Source organism: Plectropomus leopardus, chromosome 18 (genome assembly GCF_008729295.1).
Source record: "Plectropomus leopardus isolate mb chromosome 18, YSFRI_Pleo_2.0, whole genome shotgun sequence".
NCBI lineage: Eukaryota > Metazoa > Chordata > Actinopteri > Perciformes > Serranidae > Plectropomus > Plectropomus leopardus.
In genome coordinates this window covers 9,613,769-9,636,722 of record NC_056480.1, presented here as the reverse complement: position 1 = coordinate 9,636,722, position 22,954 = coordinate 9,613,769, and the positions used below count along the sequence as shown (strand labels likewise).

At 35.3% G+C, this 22,954-nt stretch overlaps 1 protein-coding gene across 1 annotated transcript; it reads left to right on the top strand.

Moving 5' to 3' along the window:
* The first annotated feature begins 903 nt into the window (after positions 1–903).
* LOC121957692 (small conductance calcium-activated potassium channel protein 1-like) lies at positions 904–22,897 on the top strand. The gene is made up of 9 exons (XM_042506430.1): positions 904–1,772; positions 2,710–2,805; positions 3,814–4,113; positions 4,680–4,801; positions 6,376–6,517; positions 6,600–6,710; positions 7,544–7,671; positions 22,260–22,329; positions 22,477–22,897. Exons 1-9 carry the CDS (start codon positions 918–920, stop codon positions 22,702–22,704), a joined length of 2,052 nt encoding a protein of 683 aa, XP_042362364.1. The 5' UTR covers positions 904–917; the 3' UTR covers positions 22,705–22,897.
* The last annotated feature ends 57 nt before the right edge of the window (positions 22,898–22,954 follow it).

Genomic DNA, 22,954 nt, shown 5'->3' with positions numbered 1-22,954 from the left:
TTGCAGATTGATTACAGTTTACTGTTGATTTTTTTTCTTAGTAAATGTGGTGTGTTTGAGGTGAGGGATATTATTTGGAAGATCTTTATGTGACTCAGGCAGATGTGACCTTCAGGACCATAGGACAACTGAATACTAAAATCTTTGACCAAAATAGTGGTTGTAAGGCCTGTGTGTCTTCCTCGCAGACTGGAAAATCTGACTGAAAAGGTAAGAATAAAAAGAGCAAGGTGGAAATAAAAAAGATTTTAACTTTTTTTTAGCTTACAGTTCAGCAAAGTTTGTAACTAAGTCTTAATGTGCATCCCCCCAAAAAAAGATTGTAAATAGGAAAATTATTGTAAGAGATTGTATTTTTGCCCTTTCAATTTTCCATCAGTGACAAACGAACAACATTTAGAATAAAAAAATTAGGAAAAGCATGAAAACTGTAGGGAATCTTTTCTGATGATAGAGCTACAAATCAGTGATCAGTGAAATAACTGAAAATGAGCCAAATAAATCAAAAACAAACAATAAAATGTCCTGAACAAAAAAAAACTGTCTATATTTCTAATTGTTACAATAATTGTTTATGGTAGCATTCATCCTAAAAATAATTTTCTGGAGATTTTCACAGTTTTTAAAAATGCAATTTTCAGGTCATTTTCTATTCACCTCTTACTAATTTCTCACATATGTGGGACATTTCTTGCCAAGTTGGTCATTGCCTTCTCCCCCCATGTTTTTTTCAAAGAAATTACACCTGTTTGCTCAGGTTTCAAACAGGTCAAATAGTTTGTTAAAGTCATCTGAAAGCAGCACAGAAAAACTGATGTCCAATCCAGCTTTCAAAGGGTTAAACCTCTTTTGTCCTATGTCTTTCTCTCACCTTCTCTGTGCAAATTTCTTCAGAAGATCCGGCGAAACCTCTCACCATGGAGCACTCCCCCTCTATGAACTTGTCAGTGGTGGACGGAGACGACGTGGAGGACCAGCGTCCCCTCCTCCCACCCAGGATGGTTCCTCCACCTCAGGCCTGCTCTCCGCAGTGCGGGATCCACCACACGGTCCAGACAGCCGACCACACTGTGTGGCTGGACAGGACCCAGGCCATGGCCACCACACCTTTATACAACGGCCATCTTTATGTCACGCCGTCGCCTCGCTCCAACAGGAGGGCAGACAAAGGCAAAGAGAAGAAATGTGAGAAAAGGTCAGGAGGACGTAGACAAAACCCAGCACACAAGGAGTGTAACCACCAGTGCAAAGCCAAAAATGCAGGAGCTCACAGACTCCAGGAGAAAGTCACCTCTTTCACTGACGTCCCCATGTCTCCATGCGGGTCGCCCTTTAAGGGCCCCTGCAGGTCACACCTAGAGGTCAAGGATGTCGAGGGCAGAGGGCGCCGCAAGTCTGGCAACGTTTCTCTGGAGATGTACGACCGCCAGAGTCTGCCAGAGATCATCATCACCAGCAAAGATGACGACTTCCAGCCGCCTAATGAGACGTTCCAGCACTGCCAGGATCTGACTGAGGCCAAAGGTCATCTGCCAGGAGCGGACGTCCCCGGTCCGAACCCCAATCCCACTTCACAGACCAGCCCGAAACACAAAGACGACTCCAAGGACGACTCGTACTGGAAGACCCATAACATCGGCTGGCGGCTGGTCCGCAGGAGGGCTTTGTTTTTGAGGAGGCAGCGGCTGAACGACTGCGCCCTGGCGGTGGGGATATTCGGGATGGTGATGATGGTGATGGAGACGGAGCTGTCCTGGAGCGTCTACAGCAAGGTCAGAGAGAGAGAAAGCCACACCCTCAGAAATCCTTTGAGAAACGCGAATATATGAAGATTTTTTAAGAGAAGAAGAAGAAGAAATTTTTACCTTTTATGAAACAAAACATCCCCATTTTTTTCAAAGTGTTACTACCTGAGAAATCATATTTTGCACAGCGCAGCTCTAATTTTATAATCAATTTTCTCTTAGTTTATTTTTGACATTGACATTTTGATTTCTCTTACACACGCAAGTAACAGTAATTTTTAGTCAAGTACATTTACAGAGTAAGCTGTTTTTTTCAAGGTTTTTCTTGTGATTAAGGAACAAAAACAAACATAAAACTTGCAAAGTTCTGCATTTTAGATAAATAAAAATAAAATTGGAGAATTAAATAGACACATTTAAACAAAGGAAGGGCGGTTAGGAAAAATATACATTTTCCTTTTTTTCCATTTTGTTTTTCAAATTTAGTTTCCTTAGGCCTCATTGAAAAGGCAGGTTTTTCCATTACAAATATTTTGGTATAACACCAGTTTTCCATGGATGGGGCATCTGACTGAAGTCATTTCTTTGCAATTGCTTTTCTAACAGCTAAACTCAGTATTCCAAATAAGCATTTTGTTTTAATATATTTTTGGTGTTGAAAGTATGACACTAATTTTTGCACTTCATTTTATTCAAGAAAACCTGTCGAATTTCCTCCTTAGATGTTTTTTTACTTCCGGCCAAAATGTAAAAGCTGTTGAGTCACCATTAGAATTGATCTCCCACTGACTGCAGAAAAATGCACAGCACACTCATAAGATCATTGCATTATTCAAATGGATTATCTTAATGTATGTAAGATTAAAAGGTTACAAAGGATCACTGATGCCATTTCATAGATTGAGCTTTGTAATGACAAACAGCCATCGGCTTGATAATGACATCATGTTTCTGTGTCTCACAGAGCTCCGTTTATTCCCTCGCTCTCAAGTCTGTCATCAGTTTTTCTACCATCATCCTGCTGGGTCTCATCATAGCGTACCACTGCTGTGAGATTCAGGTAACTCATCTGTTCAGTTATGCAATCAGGGTTTGTTTTTGAGGGATTTGCCCAAGTCCTCCCCCTCCACCAGGGATATTCTCTTACATTTAAAGATTTTCCTGAAAATTTGTAGTGAAGGAATTATGGATGGGGAATTTTCTCAATCAAATTAAGTTTCTACAACACTAGTTTCCAACCTTTGAGTCTTGTGGCATTTTTATAATTGAGAAAGTTTTACTAATGCCAACTTGGCACTGAGAGCAAACTAAAAAGTGATTTTTCATTCTTGGATTGTTTCATTTGAATGATTTCCAGATGTGAAAGTACAATATTTTACAAAGAGAAAGTTGAAAGAAAAGTCCCTGGAAAAAGTGGTCATTGATCATCATGTGAGTCAGAAACATTGTTTTTTCCTTTTTAGTCCTGCAGTCTTAAAGGGTAATTTTCATATTTTTCAACCTGGACCCTATTTTCCATATTTTTTATGTCTAAGTGACTTAGTGCAGGAAAAAAACTGAATCCTTTTCCATCATTTGAATTTGGATGGATGGATGGATGACATATAGTTTTCTGGACCCCCCCCCCCCCCGTCCTTATGTCTTGCAATTTGTGGGAAGCTTTTTGCCAAGCTGTTCTTAGTTTTTTTAAGCCATGTTTTCAAAAGATATGGATCAAATTTGCTCAAGTTTCAGAGTTTTAAATACATGCAAAAGGCATGTGCAACACAAGAAAACTGATGTCCATGTATCAAAGGGTTAAATTGGTCCAGTTTTGGAAGAGACTGCAAAACAGACTGCAATGTAGGCATTTGTGCAACGTCACTTTACATCCACTAAAAGTTACTGTTTTTGCCACTGACAGGCTCACATTTTTATTATAAGTGTGTGAATATTAAGGATCCATACAGAGATAGAGCTCTTTGTAAAAGATTAAGACCCTTTTTGTTTAACCAGAAACAGCAAACTGAAATTGCCATCGCAAAAAGCTCACTTTCACTATCATGCACTCTGCCCACCTCTCTCGTAGCTCTACGTTCACGATATCGGTGCAGAGGATTGGCGGATCGCCATGACCACTGACCGTTTGGCTCTGGTAGCCCTGGAGCTGGCTGCGGTGGCCATCCATCCCTACCCGGTGGGTCTGATGGACTATTTTGAGCAGACCCTCCAGCACACCACGCCTCACCTGTCGCTATCGGAGACGGAGCTGGAAATTGTGCTGGCTCTGCCCATGTTCCTCAGGCTCTACCTGCTGGGCAGGGCCATGATGCTGCACAGCCGCCTCTTCACTGACACTGCGTCCCGCAGCATCGGAGCGCTCAACAAGGTGGGAGGTCACAGAATTTGGCTTTGGGCTTAACTAACTTCTTTTCGATGTGATTTTTAAAAGCTGGGCAGAAACCAGCTAAGGGACATGATTCATGGGACATTAAAGTTTATATTTTGGACATTTGGGCTGGGCTTGAACATTTCATGCACATCTGTTTATGTCTTATGTCTAGGTGGGCCGAGGGGTCTGTAGAGGTGTGACAATTGAGGTGTGACTATCACAGTGTCGCCCCCATGAATCCCAGTGGTTTCACATGCTGATTATGTCCCTCGCTAGCTCTCCTCTGCTTGTCTGCTTTCTTTTCCAAAGTTGATAATATCCACCCGGCTAATCCCTTCCCTTATAAACGCTATTTAAGAGTGATGAAAATGACCTTTGTCTCCTCACCGCAATGCCAAACCTACTATCCATGTATCAAGCCAGATTGAGAACAAGTTTTCTTATCCCTCATCTCCTCTGTATTATATAATCATAATCTGACAGGTGCTATCCTAAATAGTCTGGCTAAGTAGGCCCCTACTGTCAAAATCGTGACGCAAATGCATCCCATTTTTGATCTGTAGATTCACTTCAACACCCGGTTTGTGGGGAAAACACTAATGACGACCTACCCCGGGACGGTGCTGATGATTTTCAGCGTCTCTCTGTGGATCGTGGCAGCGTGGGGCTTACATGTGTGTGAGAGGTATGTGACGATATATCAGCCCACTGCGGAGTCTGCAGTGGTGCCTTTATTTTTAATATTTAATTATCTTCCAAACATTTTCAGACACACAGTATGTCTTTAATGCAGCAATACTCACCATGCAAATGATAGAAGGCCAGGGGCCAAAGAAACACTAATAATTCATATATAAATATTTATATATCTGATGGATCCTTCAATAGCACCTGTTTTTGTTTTTATAAGCAAGCTCGATTTTGATGCTTTTTCATGCACTCTGACACCTTATTTACATTCAAAGTAAAACAAAAAAAAAATCCCAGTGTGAATTAATTTATTGTGATTTTGAATTTGAAAATCTTCAGTCAGATTTGGCTCAAGGGCTGCAAGTTGAGTATCACTGCTTTAATGTTTCTACTGCAGCAGCAAACCAAGTTTTTGCTCTGCTGTTCTGTATCTGAGACTGGACTGATTTTAAAGGTTTTTTTTACTTGTTTACAAAGCTCTTAAAGGGGAACACCTCCTAAATTAAGTATTACAATATGTTATTTACATGGCCTCGCAATCAATCAGTATTTGTCAACATCAGCTATTCTCTTTCCCTCTCAAAGCCAGAAACCAGATTAGTAAGTCTCAACCTTGTAATGTCAAGAAAGATTATATAAAGTAAGACACACATACAATAAAATTGTTGTGTCATTCCACTTGTTTTCACTTGTTCTGTTATCATTTTTTTGACAATAGAAATAAGGTGGGCTAAAACTCAAACAAAAAAACAAAACAATAAATTTTAGCACTTTAGTTTTAGGTTTGGGGAGAAAATTGTTCATGTTAAATTGTATTTTTGGACTGTCTTAGACCATAAGAATAACATGTATGAAGTTTGAAAATGACATTGTTCCCCTTTAATGGTTTGGAGCTGGTCTACAGTACTAATTCACTGTTGTTTTACCATCTTGCGTGGACTCTTAGATCCATATCCACACAAATAAGAAAACTGGAAGCTCAGCGTTTTTTAACTATGCACCATACTTATGGATTTCTCATATTTATTATTTATGTAGCATTGCCTTTAACTAACTCACTTTCCCTTGTCTCATTCTTATTTTTCAAAAGTTTTATTTTTCATATTCCTTCCTTTTTCATCTCGTACATTTTCTGTTATTCTCACATACATACCTGTTCTTGCCATGTTCTGCCTCCTTTATTTGTTATTCACATGGTTGCTTGGTTTTATCATCCTGTATTTGCCATTGTTTTAATGAATTCTATTGTTTTTTTCTCCTTATTGTAAAGCACTTTGAACTACACCCCTTATGAAAGTTACTATATATTATTATTATTATATGTATGACACTGACAAGATCAAAAATTATTTGACTTTTTTATATAGAATATTTGTGTTTTTTAATACAAAATGCAATGTAAACTGATGGTGAGTAACGAAAAAAAATCATCAGTAATGTGAAAGTAGTGCAGACATTCATCATTCAGCTCCGACAGTCAGTTTATTTCAGTAAAGTCCCATTTAAAGCCAGTAAAAGACAAAACATAAGCTGCCTGAAAATATAATAATACAAATTATATTCCTGCAGACACCACAACTACAGGGACCTGAGCAGCAACTACATGGAGGCCCTGTGGATGATCTCTGTCACCTTCTTGTCCATCGGTTACGGAGATGTGGTGCCTCACACCTACTGCGGCCGCAGCATCTGCCTCCTCACTGGGATAATGGTGCGACGGAGGGTTGATAGTTTCCTCTATAACAAGATTCACACTGCAAATCGTAACAAAACTGTCTAATCCTGACTCACAGGGAGCTGGCTGCACAGTGCTGGTGGTGGCGGTGGTTGCGAGGAAGCTGGAGTTGACCCGAGCAGAGAAACATGTGCATAACTTCATGATGGATTCCCACATCTCAAAGAGGGTAAATACCAGTTGTTCTAGATATTGTATTTTTTAATGTCTGTATTCTCCATTTCTATATATTTTGTTTGTATTTAATATTCTTCTTTTTATATTTTAAGTTCTATGCACTGAGCTGCTGTAACAATTGAATTTCCCCCCTTTGTGGATCAATAAAGGCTATCATATCGTAATGTATCGTATTGATTCAGTCCTCACCATCAAGTTCCTCTTGATCCTTTCAATATTACTTCTATTCTGTTTTGTTTTTATGTGAATGTGTTTTAATGCAATCTGTCTGGACGTGATACAATGTGTGGTAATATGTCAGATTTTTGCACATGCAAACCAAAGACAAGTTTCTGCCTTTTGCATGCAAAAAGTAGACAATTATTTTCTACTCGATAAGATTATGATCTAAGTCTTTTTGTTGTATTGTAAATGTACATTGTGCATTTTTATTCAAGTACACATTAGATACTACACATCAACTCATTTTACTCAGCAACATACTTTGAAAATCTCTTTGTTTACTATTTATGCAATCAGAATATCTCCAGAACAAGTAAAAAGCCAAGAGCGGATTCATATGAGTTTAACTTTGTTTTGTCATAAATCAATACAAATTGTATACAGAATACTCCAACAGCATTTTTTTTTTTTTGAAAAAGCCTTCAAGCATTTTTTTTTTTTTGAAAACTCAGGTTTGAAAGTTGAGTGTGAGACTTAATGACTGTAGTACACACAGGGTTAATGTATTATGTTGGAGTTGTTCAGCCGTAAATAACAGTGCTTTTAAGTCATGTGCATGAACATAATATAACTCCTAAGCAATTTTCTGCATCCTTTCACTAGATAAAAATTGCTGCAGCAAATGTGCTGAGAGAGACTTGGCTTATCTACAAACACACGAAGCTGTCAAGAGAAAGAGACGACACCAGAGTCCGCATGCACCAGCGAAAGCTGCTTTTGGCCATCCACCAGTAAGAAAATTAACCCTCATTACTGTAAAGCTGTTCCTGTGTCGTAGCAGTGTGAGACAGACCTGCTGAATCACTCAATTTGCAACATGTGTTATACGTATAATAATGACAACTTATTGTAAATCATATATTGGTATCCTAAAAATATATACAGTTATACAGTGACATGTGGCAAAACAGTCATGGGAAACTATGCAATACAAGTCAGAGGAGTGTGAGCAATTATAATAATATTATAAAATGTTTCCTGAGTTTTCACAGGTCGACATCAAGGTAGTACAATAATAAAAATAGTGAATATACTGTTGAGCAAAGTTAAAATGGCAATCCTAAATTAAATATATTTAACACAGTTAAAATCACATAATTAAAAATTAACATTTCTTGAGCCAGTTGTGGAATTAACATGTCATTCAATGAAATATAAAATAAACCATCAGCTTGTGTTGGTTAAGTCCTAGGTAAGTGTGAAAAAACTGTAAAATTAAAAAATACGTGTTACAATGATTACTATTAAACAGGTTAAGAGTTTACAATTTTTTCTACATAGGATACTGTGATGTTTTCAGTCGATTTTTCAGCAAGCTAAATTTTTATATTTTTGACCGTTTTTTCATCAAACTATACTATGGGCTCCACATTTGAGCCTCCACATTCTATACTAAGTGGTTGTTTTACTAAAGAGTTTTTTTACATGTCATATTTTGACATTTGGTCAAAAACGTCAACATTTAGAGTATAGCCTGGTGTAAAAAACGGTCCAAAAAGTCAATATTTAGAGCGTTTTAACCTAAAGTGTAATATGGCGAAAAAAAGCCATACTATAGCTCAGGGAAAATGGTCAAAAACGCCGTCTCTCCAAATGTTAAAAACAGTCATAGTACAGCATGTTGAGGCAGTTTAAAGTATAACCTGATGAAAACCTGCTCCAAAAAGTCAATATTTTGAGCGTTTTAAGCCAAAGTTTAAATTGGCGGAAAAAAAAAAGTCATACTATAGCTCAGGGAAAATGGTCACCAAAAAAGTCGTCACTCCAAATGTTAAAAAAAAACTCATAGCACGGCATGTTGAGGCAGTTTAGAGCATAGCCTGATGAAAACACGGTCCAAAAAGTCAATATTTTGAGCGTTTTAAGCGAAAGTGTAAAATGGCGGGGGAAAAAAAGTCATACTATAGCTCAGGGAAAATGGTCAAAAAAGTCATCACTCCAAATGTTAATAAAAACTCATTGTACAGCATGTTGAGACAGTTTAGAGTATAACCTGATGAAAACCTGGTCCAAAAAGTCAATATTTTGAGCGTTTTAAAGCCAAAGTGTAAAATGGCGGGGAAAAAAACCATACTATAGCTCAGGGAAAATGGTCAAAAAAGTCATCACTCCCAAATGTTAAAAACAGTCATAGTACAGCATGTTGAGGCAGTTTAAAGTATAACCTGATGAAAACCTGCTCCAAAAAGTCAATATATTTGAGCGTTTTAAGCCAAAATTTAAAATTGGCGAAAAAAAAAAAGTCATACTATAGCTCAGGGAAAATGGTCAAAAAAGTCATCACTCCAAATGTTAAAAAAACAGTCATAGTACAGCATGTTGAGACAGTTTAGAGTATAACCTGATGAAAACCTGGTCCAAAAAGTCAATATTTTGAGCGTTTTAAGCCAAAGTGTAAAATGGCGGGAAAAAAAAAAGCATACTATAGCTCAGGGAAAATGGTCAAAAAAGTCATCACTCCAAATGTTAAAAACAGTCATAATAAAGCATGTTGAGGCAGTTTAGAGTATAACCTGATGAAAACCTGGTCCAAAAAGTCAATATTTTGAGCGTTTTTAAGCCAAAGTGTAAAATGGCGAAAAAAAGCCATACTACTATAGCTCAGGGAAAATGGTCAAAAAAAGTCATCACTCCAAATGTTAAAAACAGTCATAATACAGCATGTTGAGGCAGTTTAGAGCATAGCCTGATGAAAAAACGGTCCAAAAAGTCAATATTTTGAGCGTTTTAAGCCAAAGTGTAGCATGGCGAAAAAAAAAAGCCATACTATAGCTCAGGGAAAATGGTCAAAAAAGTCATCACTCCAAATGTTAAAAAACAGTCATAGTACAGCATGTTGAGGCAGTTTAGAGTATAACCTGATGAAAAACCTGGTCCAAAAAGTCAATATTTTGAGCGTTTTAAGCCAAAGTGTAAAATGGCGAAAAAAAAAAAAGCCATACTATAGCTCAGGGAAAATGGTCAAAAAAAGTCATCACTCCAAATGTTAAAAACAGTCATAATACAGCATGTTGAGGCAGTTTAGAGTATAACCTGATGAAAACCTGGTCCAAAAAGTCAATATTTTGAGCGTTTTAAGCCAAAGTGTAAAATGGCGGGGAAAAAAAAAGTCATACTATAGCTCAGGGAAAATGGTCAAAAAAGTCATCACTCCAAATGTTAAAAACAGTCATAATACAGCATGTTGAGGCAGTTTAGAGTATAACCTGATGAAAAAACCTGGTCCAAAAAGTCAATATTTTGAGCGTTTTAAGCCAAAGTGTAAAATGGCGGGGAAAAAAAAGTCATACTATAGCTCAGGGAAAATGGTCAAAAAAGTCATCACTCCAAATGTTAAAAACAGTCATAGTACAGCATGTTGAGGCAGTTTAGAGTATAACCTGATGAAAACCTGCTCCAAAAAGTCAATATTTTGAATGTTTTAAGCCAAAGTAAAATGGCGGGGAAAAAAAAGTCATACTATAGCTCAGGGAAAATGGTCAAAAAAGTCATCACTCCAAATGTTAAAAACAGTCATAGTACAGCATGTTGAGGCAGTTTAGAGTATAACCTGATGAAAAAAAACCTGCTCCAAAAAGTCAATATTTTGAGTGTTTTAAGCCAAAGTGTAAATTGGCGAAAAAAAAAAAAAAGTCATACTATAGCTCAGGGAAAATGGTCAAAAAAGTCATCACTCCAAATGTTAAAAAAAAGTCATAGTACAGCATGTTGAGGCAGTTTAGAGTATAACCTGATGAAAACCTGGTCCAAAAAGTCAATATTTTGAGCATTTTTAAGCCAAAGTGTAAAATGGCGAGGAAAAAAAAAAAAAGTCATACTATAGCTCAGGGAAAATGGTCAAAAAAGTCATCACTCCAAATGTTAAAAAACAGTCATAGTACAGCATGTTGAGGCAGTTTAGAGTATAACCTGATGAAAACCTGGTCCAAAAAGTCAATATTTTGAGCGTTTTAAGCCAAAGTTTAAATTGGCGAAAAAAAAAAAAAGCCATACTATAGCTCAGGGAAAATGGTCAAAAAAGTCATCACTCCAAATGTTAAAAACAGTCATATAGTACAGCATGTTGAGGCAGTTTAGAGTATAACCTGATGAAAACCTGGTCCAAAAAGTCAATATTTTGAGCGTTTTAAGCCAAAGTTTAAATGGCGGCGAAAAAAAAAGTCATACTATAGCTCAGGGAAAATGGTCAAAAAAGTCATCACCTCAAATGTTAAAAACAGTCATAGTACAGCATGTTGAGGCAGTTTAAGAGTATAACCTGATGAAAACCTGGTCCAAAAAGTCAATATTTTGAGCGTTTTAAGCCAAAGTTTAAATTGGCGAAAAAAAAAAAAGCCATACTATAGCTCAGGGAAAATGGTCAAAAAAGTCATCACTCCAAATGTTAAAAAAAGTCATAATACAGCATGTTGAGGCAGTTTAAAGTATAAACCTGATGAAAACCTGGTCCAAAAGTCAATATTTTGAGCGTTTTAAGCCAAAGTTTAAAATGGCGGAAAAAAAAAAAGCCATACTATAGCTCAGGGAAAATGGTCAAAAAAGTCATCACTCCAAATGTTAAAAAACAGTCATAGTACAGCATGTTGAGGCAGTTTAGAGTATAACCTGATGAAAACCTGGTCCAAAAAGTCAATATTTTGAGCGTTTTAAGCCAAAGTGTAGCATGGCGAAAAAAAAAAAGCCATACTATAGCTCAGGGAAAATGGTCAAAAAAGTCATCACTCCAAATGTTAAAAAAACTCATAATATAGCATGTTGAGGCAGTTTAGAGTATAACCTGATGAAAACCTGGTCCAAAAAGTCAATATTTTGAGCGTTTTAAGCCAAAGTGTAAAATGGCGAAAAAAAAAAAAGTCATACTATAGCTCAGGGAAAATGGTCAAAAAAGTCATCACTCCAAATGTTAAAAAAACTGATCGTACAGCATGTTGAGGCAGTTTAAAGTATAACCTGATGAAAACCTGGTCCAAAAAGTCAATATTTTGAGCGTTTTAAGCCAAAGTTTAAAATTGGCGAAAAAAAAAAAAAGTCATACTATAGCTCAGGGAAAATGGTCAAAAAAGTCATCACTCCAAATGTTAAAAAAACTCATAATACAGCATGTTGAGACAGTTTAAAGTATAACCTGATGAAAAACCTGGTCCAAAAAGTCAATATTTTGAGCGTTTTAAGCCAAAGTTTAAATTGGCGAAAAAAAAAAAAAAAGTCATACTATAGCTCAGGGAAAATGGTCAAAAAAGTCATCACTCCAAATGTTAAAAAAACTCATAATACAGCATGTTGAGACAGTTTAAAGTATAACCTGATGAAAACCTGGTCCAAAAAGTCAATATTTTGAGCATTTTAAGCCAAAGTTTAAATTGGCGAAAAAAAAAAAAGTCATACTATAGCTCAGGGAAAATGGTCAAAAAAGTCATCATTCCAAATGTTAAAAAAACTCATAGTACAGCATGTTGAGGCAGTTTAAAGTATAACCTGATGAAAACCTGGTCCAAAAAGTCAATATTTTGAGCATTTTAAGCCAAAGTTTAAATTGGTGAAAAAAAAAAAAGTCATACTATAGCTCAGGGAAAATGGTCAAAAAAGTCATCACTCCAAATGTTAAAAAAAGTCATAATATAGCATGTTGAGGCAGTTTAAGTATAACCTGATGAAAACCTGCTCCAAAAAGTCAATATTTTGAGCGTTTTAAGCCAAAGTGTAAAAATTGGCGAAAAAAAAAAAAGTCATACTATAGCTCAGGGAAAAATGGTCAAAAAAGTCATCACTCCAAATGTTAAAAACAGTCATAGTACAGCATGTTGAGGCAGTTTAGAGTATATAACTGATGAAAACCTGCTCCAAAAAGTCAATATTTTGAGCGTTTTAAGCCAAAGTGTAAAATGGCGGGGAAAAAAAAAAATATACTATAGCTCAGGGAAAATGGTCAAAAAAGTCATCACTCCAAATGTTAAAAAAACTCATAATATAGCATGTTGAGGCAGTTTAAAGTATAACCTGATGAAAAACCTGGTCCAAAAAGTCAATATTTTGAGCGTTTTAAGCCAAAGTTTAAATTGGCGGCAAAAAAAAGTCATACTATAGCTCAGGGAAAATGGTCAAAAAAGTCATCACTCCAAATGTTAAAAAAACTCATAATACAGCATGTTGAGACAGTTTAAAGTATAACCTGATGAAAACCTGGTCCAAAAAGTCAATATTTTGAGCGTTTTAAGCCAAAGTTTAAATTGGCGAAAAAAAAAAAAAGTCATACTATAGCTCAGGGAAAATGGTCAAAAAAGTCATCACTCCAAATGTTAAAAAAAGTCATAATACAGCATGTTGAGGCAGTTTAAAGTATAACCTGATGAAAACCTGCTCCAAAAAGTCAATATTTTGAGCGTTTTAAGCCAAAGTTTAAATTGGCGAAAAAAAAAAAAGTCATACTATAGCTCAGGGAAAATGGTCAAAAAAGTCATCACTCCAAATGTTAAAAACAGTCATAATACAGCATGTTGAGGCAGTTTAAAGTATAACCTGATGAAAACCTCGTCCAAAAAGTCAATATTTTGAGCGTTTAAGCCAAAGTGTAAAATGGCGAAGAAAAAAAAAAAGTCATACTATAGCTCAGGGAAAATGGTCAAAAAAGTCATCACTCCAAATGTTAAAAAAAGTCATAATACAGCATGTTGAGACAGTTTAGAGTATAACCTGATGAAAAACCTGGTCCAAAAAGTCAATATTTTGAGCGTTTTAAGCCAAAGTTTAAATGGCGAAAAAAAAAAGTCATACTATAGCTCAGGGAAAATGGTCAAAAAAGTCATCACTCCAAATGTTAAAAAAACTCATCATAATACAGCATGTTGAGACAGTTTAAAGTATAACCTGATGAAAACCTGGTCCAAAAAGTCAATATTTTGAGCATTTTAAGCCAAAGTTTAAATTGGCGAAAAAAAAAAGTCATACTATAGCTCAGGGAAAATGGTCAAAAAAGTCATCACTCCAAATGTTAAAAAAAAATAGTCATAGTACAGCATGTTGAGGCAGTTTAAAGTATAACCTGATGAAAACCTGGTCCGGAGTCTGGAAAAGTCAATATTTTGAGCGTTTTAAGCCAAAGTTTAAATTGGCGAAAAAAAAAAAAAAAGTCCATACTATAGCTCAGGGAAAATGGTCAAAAAAGTCATCACTCCAAATGTTAAAAAAACTCATAATATACAGCATGTTGAGGCAGTTTAAAGTATAACCTGATGAAAACCTGCTCCAAAAAGTCAATATTTTGAGCGTTTTAAGCCAAAGTTTAAATTGGCGAAAAAAAAAAAAAAAAAAAAAAAAAAAAAAAAGTCATACTATAGCTCAGGGAAAAAAATGGTCAAAAAAGTCATCACTCCAAATGTTAAAAAAAAACTGTCATAGTACAGCATGTTGAGGCAGTTTAGAGTATAACCTGATGAAAAACCTGGTCCAAAAAGTCAATATTTTGAGCGTTTTAAGCCAAAGTGTAAAATGGCGGGGAAAAAAAAAAAAAACCCATACTATAGCTCAGGGAAAATGGTCAAAAAAGTCATCACTCCAAATGTTAAAAAAAACTCATAATACAGCATGTTGAGGCAGTTTAAAGTATAACCTGATGAAAACCTGGTCCAAAAAGTCAATATTTTGAGCGTTTTAAGCCAAAGTTTAAATTGGCGAAAAAAAAAAAAAAAAGTCATACTATAGCTCAGGGAAAATGGTCAAAAAAGTCATCACTCCAAATGTTAAAAAAAACTCATAATACAGCATGTTGAGGCAGTTTAAAGTATAACCTGATGAAAACCTGGTCCAAAAAGTCAATATTTTGAGCGTTTTAAGCCAAAGTTTAAATTGGCGAAAAAAAAAAAGTCATACTATAGCTCAGGGAAAATGGTCAAAAAAGTCATCACTCCAAATGTTAAAAAAACTCATAGTACAGCATGTTGAGGCAGTTTAAAGTATAACCTGATGAAAAAACTGCTCCAAAAAGTCAATATTTTGAGCGTTTTAAGCCAAAGTTTAAATTGGCGAAAAAAAAAAAAGTCATACTATAGCTCAGGGAAAATGGTCAAAAAAGTCATCACTCCAAATGTTAAAAAACAGTCATAATACAGCATGTTGAGGCAGTTTAAAGTATAACCTGATGAAAACCTGGTCCAAAAAGTCAATATTTTGAGCGTTTTAAGCCAAAGTTTAAAATGGCGAAAAAAAAAAAAAAGTCATACTATAGCTCAGGGAAAATGGTCAAAAAAGTCATCACCTCCAAATGTTAAAAACAGTCATAGTACAGCATGTTGAGGCAGTTTAAAGTATAACCTGATGAAAACCTGCTCCAAAAAGTCAATATTTTGAGCGTTTTAAGCCAAAGTGTTAAATGGCGAAAAAAAGCCATACTATAGCTCAGGGAAAATGGTCAAAAAAGTCATCACTCCAAATGTTAAAAACAGTCATAGTACAGCATGTTGAGGCAGTTTAGAGTATAACCTGATGAAAACCTGTCCAAAAAGTCAATATTTTGAATGTTTTAAGCCAAAAGTGTAAAATGGCGGGAAAAAAAAAAATACTATAGCTCAGGGAAAATGGTCAAAAAAGTCATCATCTCTCCAAATGTTAAAAAAACAGTCATAATACAGCATGTTGAGGCAGTTTAAATATAAACCTGATGAAAACCTGGTCCAAAAAGTCAATATTTTGAGCATTTTAAGCCAAAGTTTAAATTGGCGAAAAAAAAAAAAGTCATACTATAGCTCAGGGAAAATGGTCAAAAAAGTCATCACTCCAAATGTTAAAAAAACTCATAGTACAGCATGTTGAGGCAGTTTAAAGTAAACCTGATGAAAACCTGGTGTCCAAAAAGTCAATATTTTGAGCGTTTTAAGCCAAAGTGTAAATTGGCGAAAAAAAAAAAAAAGCCATACTATAGCTCAGGGAAAATGGTCAAAAAAGTCATCACTCCAAATGTTAAAAAAACTCATAGTACAGCATGTTGAGGCAGTTTAAGTATATAACCTGATGAAAACCTGGTCCAAAAAGTCAATATTTTGAGCGTTTTAAGCCAAAGTTTAAATTGGCGAAAAAAAAAAAAAAAGTCATACTATAGCTCAGGGAAAATGGTCAAAAAAGTCATCACTCCAAATGTTAAAAACAGTCATAGTACAGCATGTTGAGGCAGTTTAGAGTATAACCTGATGAAAACCTGGTCCAAAAAGTCAATATTTTGAGCGTTTTAAGCCAAAGTTTAAATGGCGAAAAAAAAAAAAAAAAAGCCATACTATAGCTCAGGGAAAATTGTCAAAAAAGTCATCACTCCAAATGTTTAAAAAAACTCATAATACAGCATGTTGAGGCAGTTTAGAGTATAACCTGATGAAAACCTGGTCCAAAAAGTCAATATTTTGAGCGTTTTAAGCCAAAGTGTAAATGGCGAAAAAAAAAAAAAGTCATACTATAGCTCAGGGAAAAATGGTCAAAAAAGTCATCATCACTCCAAATGTTAAAAACAGTCATAGTACAGCATGTTGAGGCAGTTTAGAGTATAACCTGATGAAAACCTGGTCCAAAAAGTCAATATTTTGAGCGTTTTAAGCCAAAGTGTAAAATGGCGAAAAAAAAAAAAGTCATACTATAGCTCAGGGAAAATGGTCAAAAAAGTCATCACTCCAAATGTTAAAAAAACTCATAATACAGCATGTTGAGGCAGTTTAAAGTATAACCTGATGAAAAACCTGGTCCAAAAAGTCAATATTTTGAGCGTTTTAAGCCAAAGTTTAAATTGGCGAAAAAAAAGTCATACTATAGCTCAGGGAAAATGGTCAAAAAAGTCATCACTCCAAATGTTAAAAAACAGTCATAATACAGCATGTTGAGGCAGTTTAAAGTATAACCTGATGAAAACCTGGTCCAAAAAGTCAATATTTTGAGCGTTTTAAGCCAAAGTTTAAATTGGCGAAAAAAAAAAAAAGTCATACTATAGCTCAGGGAAAATGGTCAAAAAAGTCATCACTCCAAATGTTAAAAAAACTCATAATACAGCATGTTGAGGCAGTTTAAAGTATAACCTGATGAAAACCTGTCCAAAAAGTCAATATTTTGAGCGTTTTAAGCCAAAGTTTAAATTGGCGAAAAAAAAAAAAAAAGTCATACTATAGCTCAGGGAAAATGGTCAAAAAAGTCATCACTCCAAATGTTAAAAACAGTCATAATACAGCATGTTGAGGCAGTTTAGAGTATAACCTGATGAAAAAACTGGTCCAAAAAGTCAATATTTTGAGCGTTTTAAGCCAAAGTGTAAAATGGCGAAAAAAAAAAAAAAGCCATACTATAGCTCAGGGAAAATGGTCAAAAAAGTCATCACTCCAAATGTTAATAAAAACTGATCGTTTACAGCATGTTGAGGCAGTTTTAAAGTATAACCTGATGAAAACCTGGTCCAAAAAAGTCAATATTTTGAGCATTTTAAGCCAAAGTTTAAATTGGCGAAAAAAAAAAAAAAGTCATACTATAGCTCAGGGAAAATGGTCAAAAAAGTCATCACTCCAAATGTTAAAAAAAGTCATAGTACAGCATGTTGAGGCAGTTTAGAGTATAACCTGATGAAACCTGGTCCAAAAAGTCAATATTTTGAGCGTTTTAAGCCAAAGTTAAATTGGCGAAAAAAAAAAAAGCCATACTATAGCTCAGGGAAAATGGTCAAAAAAGTCATCACTCCAAATGTTAAAAACAGTCATAGTACAGCATGTTGAGGCAGTTTAAGTATAACCTGATGAAAACCTGGTCCAAAAAGTCAATATTTTGAGCGTTTTAAGCCAAAGTTTAAATTGGCGAAAAAAAAAAAAGTCATACTATAGCTCAGGGAAAATGGTCAAAAAAGTCATCACTCCAAATGTTAAAAAAACTCATAATACAGCATGTTGAGGCAGTTTAAAGTATAACCTGATGAAAACCTGGTCCAAAAAGTCAATATTTTGAGCGTTTTTTAAGCCAAAGTGTAAATGGCGAAAAAAAAAAAAAAAATAGCCATACTATAGCTCAGGGAAAATGGTCAAAAAAGTCATCACTCCAAATGTTAAAAACAGTCATAGTACAGCATGTTGAGGCAGTTTAGAGTATAACCTGATGAAAACCTGTCCAAAAAGTCAATATTTTGAGCGTTTTAAGCCAAAGTTTAAAATGGCGGGGGAAAAAAAAAAAAGTCATACTATAGCTCAGGGAAAATGGTCAAAAAAGTCATCACTCCAAATGTTAAAAACAGTCATAATACAGCATGTTGAGGCAGTTTAAAGTATAACCTGATGAAAACCTGGTCAAAAAGTCAATATTTTTGAGCGTTTTAAGCCAAAGTTTAAATTGGCGAAAAAAAAAAAAAAAAAAGTCATACTATAGCTCAGGGAAAATGGTCAAAAAAGTCATCACTCCAAATGTTAAAAAAAACTCATAATACAGCATGTTGAGGCAGTTTAAAGTATAACCTGATGAAAAACTGGTCCAAAAGTCAATATTTTGAGCGTTTTAAGCCAAAAGTTAAATTGGCGAAAAAAAAAAAGTCATACTATAGCTCAGGGAAAATGGTCAAAAAAGTCATCACTCCAAATGTTAATAAAAACTCATTGTACAGCATGTTGAGGCAGTTTAGAGTATAACCTGATGAAAACCTGTCCAAAAAGTCAATATTTTGAGCGTTTTAAGCCAAAGTTTAAATTGGCGAAAAAAAAAAAAAGTCATACTATAGCTCAGGGAAAATGGTCAAAAAAGTCATCACTCCAAATGTTAAAAACAGTCATAGTACAGCATGTTGAGAGGCAGTTTAAAGTATAACCTGATGAAAACCTGGTCCAAAAAGTCAATATTTTGAGCGTTTTAAGCCAAAGTTTAAATTGGCGAAAAAAAAAAAAAAGCCATACTATAGCTCAGGGAAAATGGTCAAAAAAGTCATCACTCCAAATGTTAAAAAAACAGTCATAGTACAGCATGTTGAGGCAGTTTAGAGTATAACCTGATGAAAACCTGGTCCAAAAAGTCAATATTTTGAGCGTTTTTAAGCCAAAGTGTAAAATGGCGGGGGAAAAAAAAAAGTCATACTATAGCTCAGGGAAAATGGTCAAAAAAGTCATCACTCCAAATGTTAAAAAACAGTCATAATACAGCATGTTGAGGCAGTTTAAGTATAACCTGATGAAAACCTGGTCCAAAAAGTCAATATTTTGAGCGTTTTAAGCCAAAGTTTAAATTGGCGAAAAAAAAAAAAAGTCATACTATAGCTCAGGGAAAATGGTCAAAAAAAGTCATCACTCCAAATGTTAAAAAAAGTCATAATAACAGCATGTTGAGGCAGTTTAAAGTATAACCTGATGAAAACCTGGTCCAAAAAGTCAATATTTTGAGCATTTAAAGCCAAAGTTTAAATTGGCGAAAAAAAAAAAAAAGTCATACTATAGCTCAGGGAAAATGGTCAAAAAAGTCATCACTCCAAATGTTAAAAAAAGTCATAGTACAGCATGTTGAGGCAGTTTAAAGTATAACCTGATGAAAACCTGGTCCAAAAAGTCAATATTTTGAGCGTTTTAAGCCAAAGTTTAAATTGGCGAAAAAAAAAAAAAAAAAAAGCCATACTATAGCTCAGGGAAAATGGTCAAAAAAGTCATCACTCCAAATGTTAAAAACAGTCATAGTACAGCATGTTGAGGCAGTTTAGAGTATAACCTGATGAAAACCTGGTCCAAAAAGTCAATATTTTGAGCGTTTTAAGCCAAAGTATAAAATGGCGGGAAAAAAAAAAAAGCCATACTATAGCTCAGGGAAAATGGTCAAAAAAGTCATCACTCAAATGTTAAAAAAAGTCATAGTACAGCATGTTGAGGCAGTTTAAGTATAACCTGATGAAAACCTGCTCCAAAAAGTCAATATTTTGAATGTTTTAAGCCAAAGTGTAAATTGGCGAAAAAAAAATAAAGTCATACTATAGCTCAGGGAAAATGGTCAAAAAAGTCATCACTCCAAATGTTAAAAAACAGTCATAGTACAGCATGTTGAGGCAGTTTAGAGTATAACCTGATGAAAACCTGGTCCAAAAGTCAATATTTTGAGCGTTTTAAGCCAAAGTATAAAATGGCGAAAAAAAGAAAGTCATACTATAGCTCAGGGAAAATGGTCAAAAAAGTCATCACTCCAAATGTTAAAAAAAACTAGTACAGCATGTTGAGGCAGTTTAAAGTATAACCTGATGAAAAACCTGGTCCAAAAAAGTCAATATTTTGAGCGTTTTAAGCCAAAGTGCAAAGTGTAACATGGCGAAAAAAAAGTCATACTATAGCTCAGAGAAAATTGTCAAAAAAGTCGTCACTCCAAATGCTAAAAACAGTCATAGTACAGCATGTTGAGGCAGTTAAAAGTATAACCTGATGAAAACCTGGTCCAAAAAGTCAATATTTTGAGCGTTTTAAGCCAAAGTGTAAAATGGCGGGAAAAAAAAGCCATACTATAGCTCAGGGAAAATGGTCAAAAAAGTCATCACTCCAAATGTTAAAAAAAACTCATAGCATAGCATGTTGAGGCAGTTTAGAGTATAACCTGATGAAAACCTGGTTTAAAAAGTCAATATTTTGAGCGTTTTAAGCCAAAGTATAAAATGGCGAAAAAAAAAAAAGTCATACTATAGCTCAGGGAAAATGGTCAAAAAAGTCATCACTCCAAATGTAAAAAGAACTCATAGTACGGCATGTTGAGACAGTTTAGAGTATAACCTGATGAAAAAAACGTCCAAAAAGTCAATATTTTGAGCGTTTTAAGCCAAAGTGTAACATGGCGAGAAAAAAAAAAGTCATACTATAGCTCAGGGAAAATGGTCAAAAAAGTCATCACTCCAAATGTAAAAAGAACTCATAGTACGGCATGTTGAGACAGTTTAGAGTATAACCTGATGAAAAAAACGTCCAAAAAGTCAATATTTTGAGCGTTTTAGGCCAAAGTGTAAAATGGCGGGAAAAAAAACGTCATACTATAGCTCAGGGAAAATGGTCAAAAAAGTCATCACTCCAAAAGTTATACTTCAGTACGCCATCCAAAATAGCATAAAGTCATACTATACAGCATAGTCATACTATAGTATGTCGAACAAAATAGCATAAAAAATAATAGTATATTATGTAGGAGTCTTAGTCATTTTATCGTAAGTCGTCCGAAATAGCACAAAAAAGTCACAGTATATTGTCGTCCAAAATTGCATAAAAGAAAGTCATACTATAGTATGTTGTTCAAAATTGCGTGAAAAAGCGACACTACAGCATGTCGCCCAAAATTGAATGAAAGTCAAACTACAGGTGTGTAGTCCAAAATAGCATTAAGAGGTCATAGTATGGTTTTGTCATCCAAAATAGCACAAAAAATTCATAGTACGTCATCCAAAATTCCACAAAAAGTTATGGAATACAGTGTAGTATGTACAAAAAGGGTGGCGTCAAAAGAGTCACAGTTTAGATTGTTATCTCTTAAGGTGTCATATAGTACCTGGAAAAAAGGGTTGAAAAAGTCATAGTATCTCCAAAAATGCCAGGGCCCAGTAATTTTTTAAACTTTATTAAGTCATAGCATTGCATGTTGAAAAAGTCAATGTTGTATGTCAAAATAACTACTGAAAAAGTCAAGTCTAAAGAAAAATGTCAGCGGTTTTTCAGGGAAAAACACAGTTTAAACAAATAGTATAGAATGCAACAAAATATTGAAAAAGTCACAGTATAGCATGCTGAGACATTTTATAGCACAGTAGTTTAACAAAACTGTTTTGAATAATCTCAATCTCAATAATCTTAATCTCTAATATCAATAAAGCTTAAAAATGTCACAGTATAGTGTTGAACAAAGTCCTCTGATAGTTAAGTTTAAAAAAAAAAGTCACAGTGAGAAAGGTTTAAGTGTAGTATAAGTATATAATGTCAAAAACAATTGAAAAAGTCACTGCATAGTAAATAACTTAAGTCATAGTAAAAAAAAATTGCATATAGAAGTCAGGGAACAGCCACAGTAAATAAAAAAGTCTTGCTATAGTCTTTCATAAAATGGTTGTAAAACGTGTCAAGAAAAAGTCTTAGTTTGTAATAAAAAGTCACAGTGCAGTATGCTATTAAATGTTCGTACAAACCATTAACACTACACTGACTGCTCTTTAAGTACTGATTTTGTCACTTTTTCCGCGTGAATACTGAAAGAAAAATCTTCATTACAACTACTTTCGCCTTAACAGTTTCTAATGGTTATTTGGGTGAACCGGCTCTTTAATTTTAGCAGCAATGTCAAATCTCCTGTTGTACTTAAAACTAAATCTTTTTGTCGCCAGGCTACGTCGAGTGAAGATAGAAAAGAGGATCCTTGCAGATCAGGGCAACACTCTTGTGGATCTCTGCAAGGTGAGAGAGGCAAGTGAACGCATTTTCTACCACCACCTGGCAAAACCGTAACAAAGTATTTTCCAATATTCCCGATGCCTTTCTCCTCTTTTTCTTTTCTACACATGGACCTGCAACACACCACTGTGGACACCGATCCCAACGCAGATGCAAACCTTGATGTATGACGTGCTGTCGGAGGTGCAGGGCTGCAGGGGGGAGCTGGACACGCACATCCACAGTCTGGAGAAGCACGTCGAGGAGCTGAGGGAGGGATTCAGGAGCCTGATGCCGCTCCTGTCCAGCACCCTGTCCACGCAGAACTCCTCCATCCGACACCTGCTCAGAGAGAGGGAGGTGAAGACGGAGACTGCTGGTGCCAGCGTGGACAGGTAGAGAGAGGCTGAGGAAGGTGATGAAGGCTTTCTCAGGTGCTTCTGGAGGAGGTTTCTGCTATAATGCAGCTCATATGATCATGTTGGGACATTTTTTTCTTGCAGGTGGACAGACTGATGTTAGTAACATGATGAAGGCTGTTGCACAATTATGTAAAATGTATTAAAAAAATAAGTAGCACCTTTTCTGTAGCGAAAACACCATGAATCCAAATGTAGAAAGTAGTCATCATTCACTTTTGCTTAAGGCT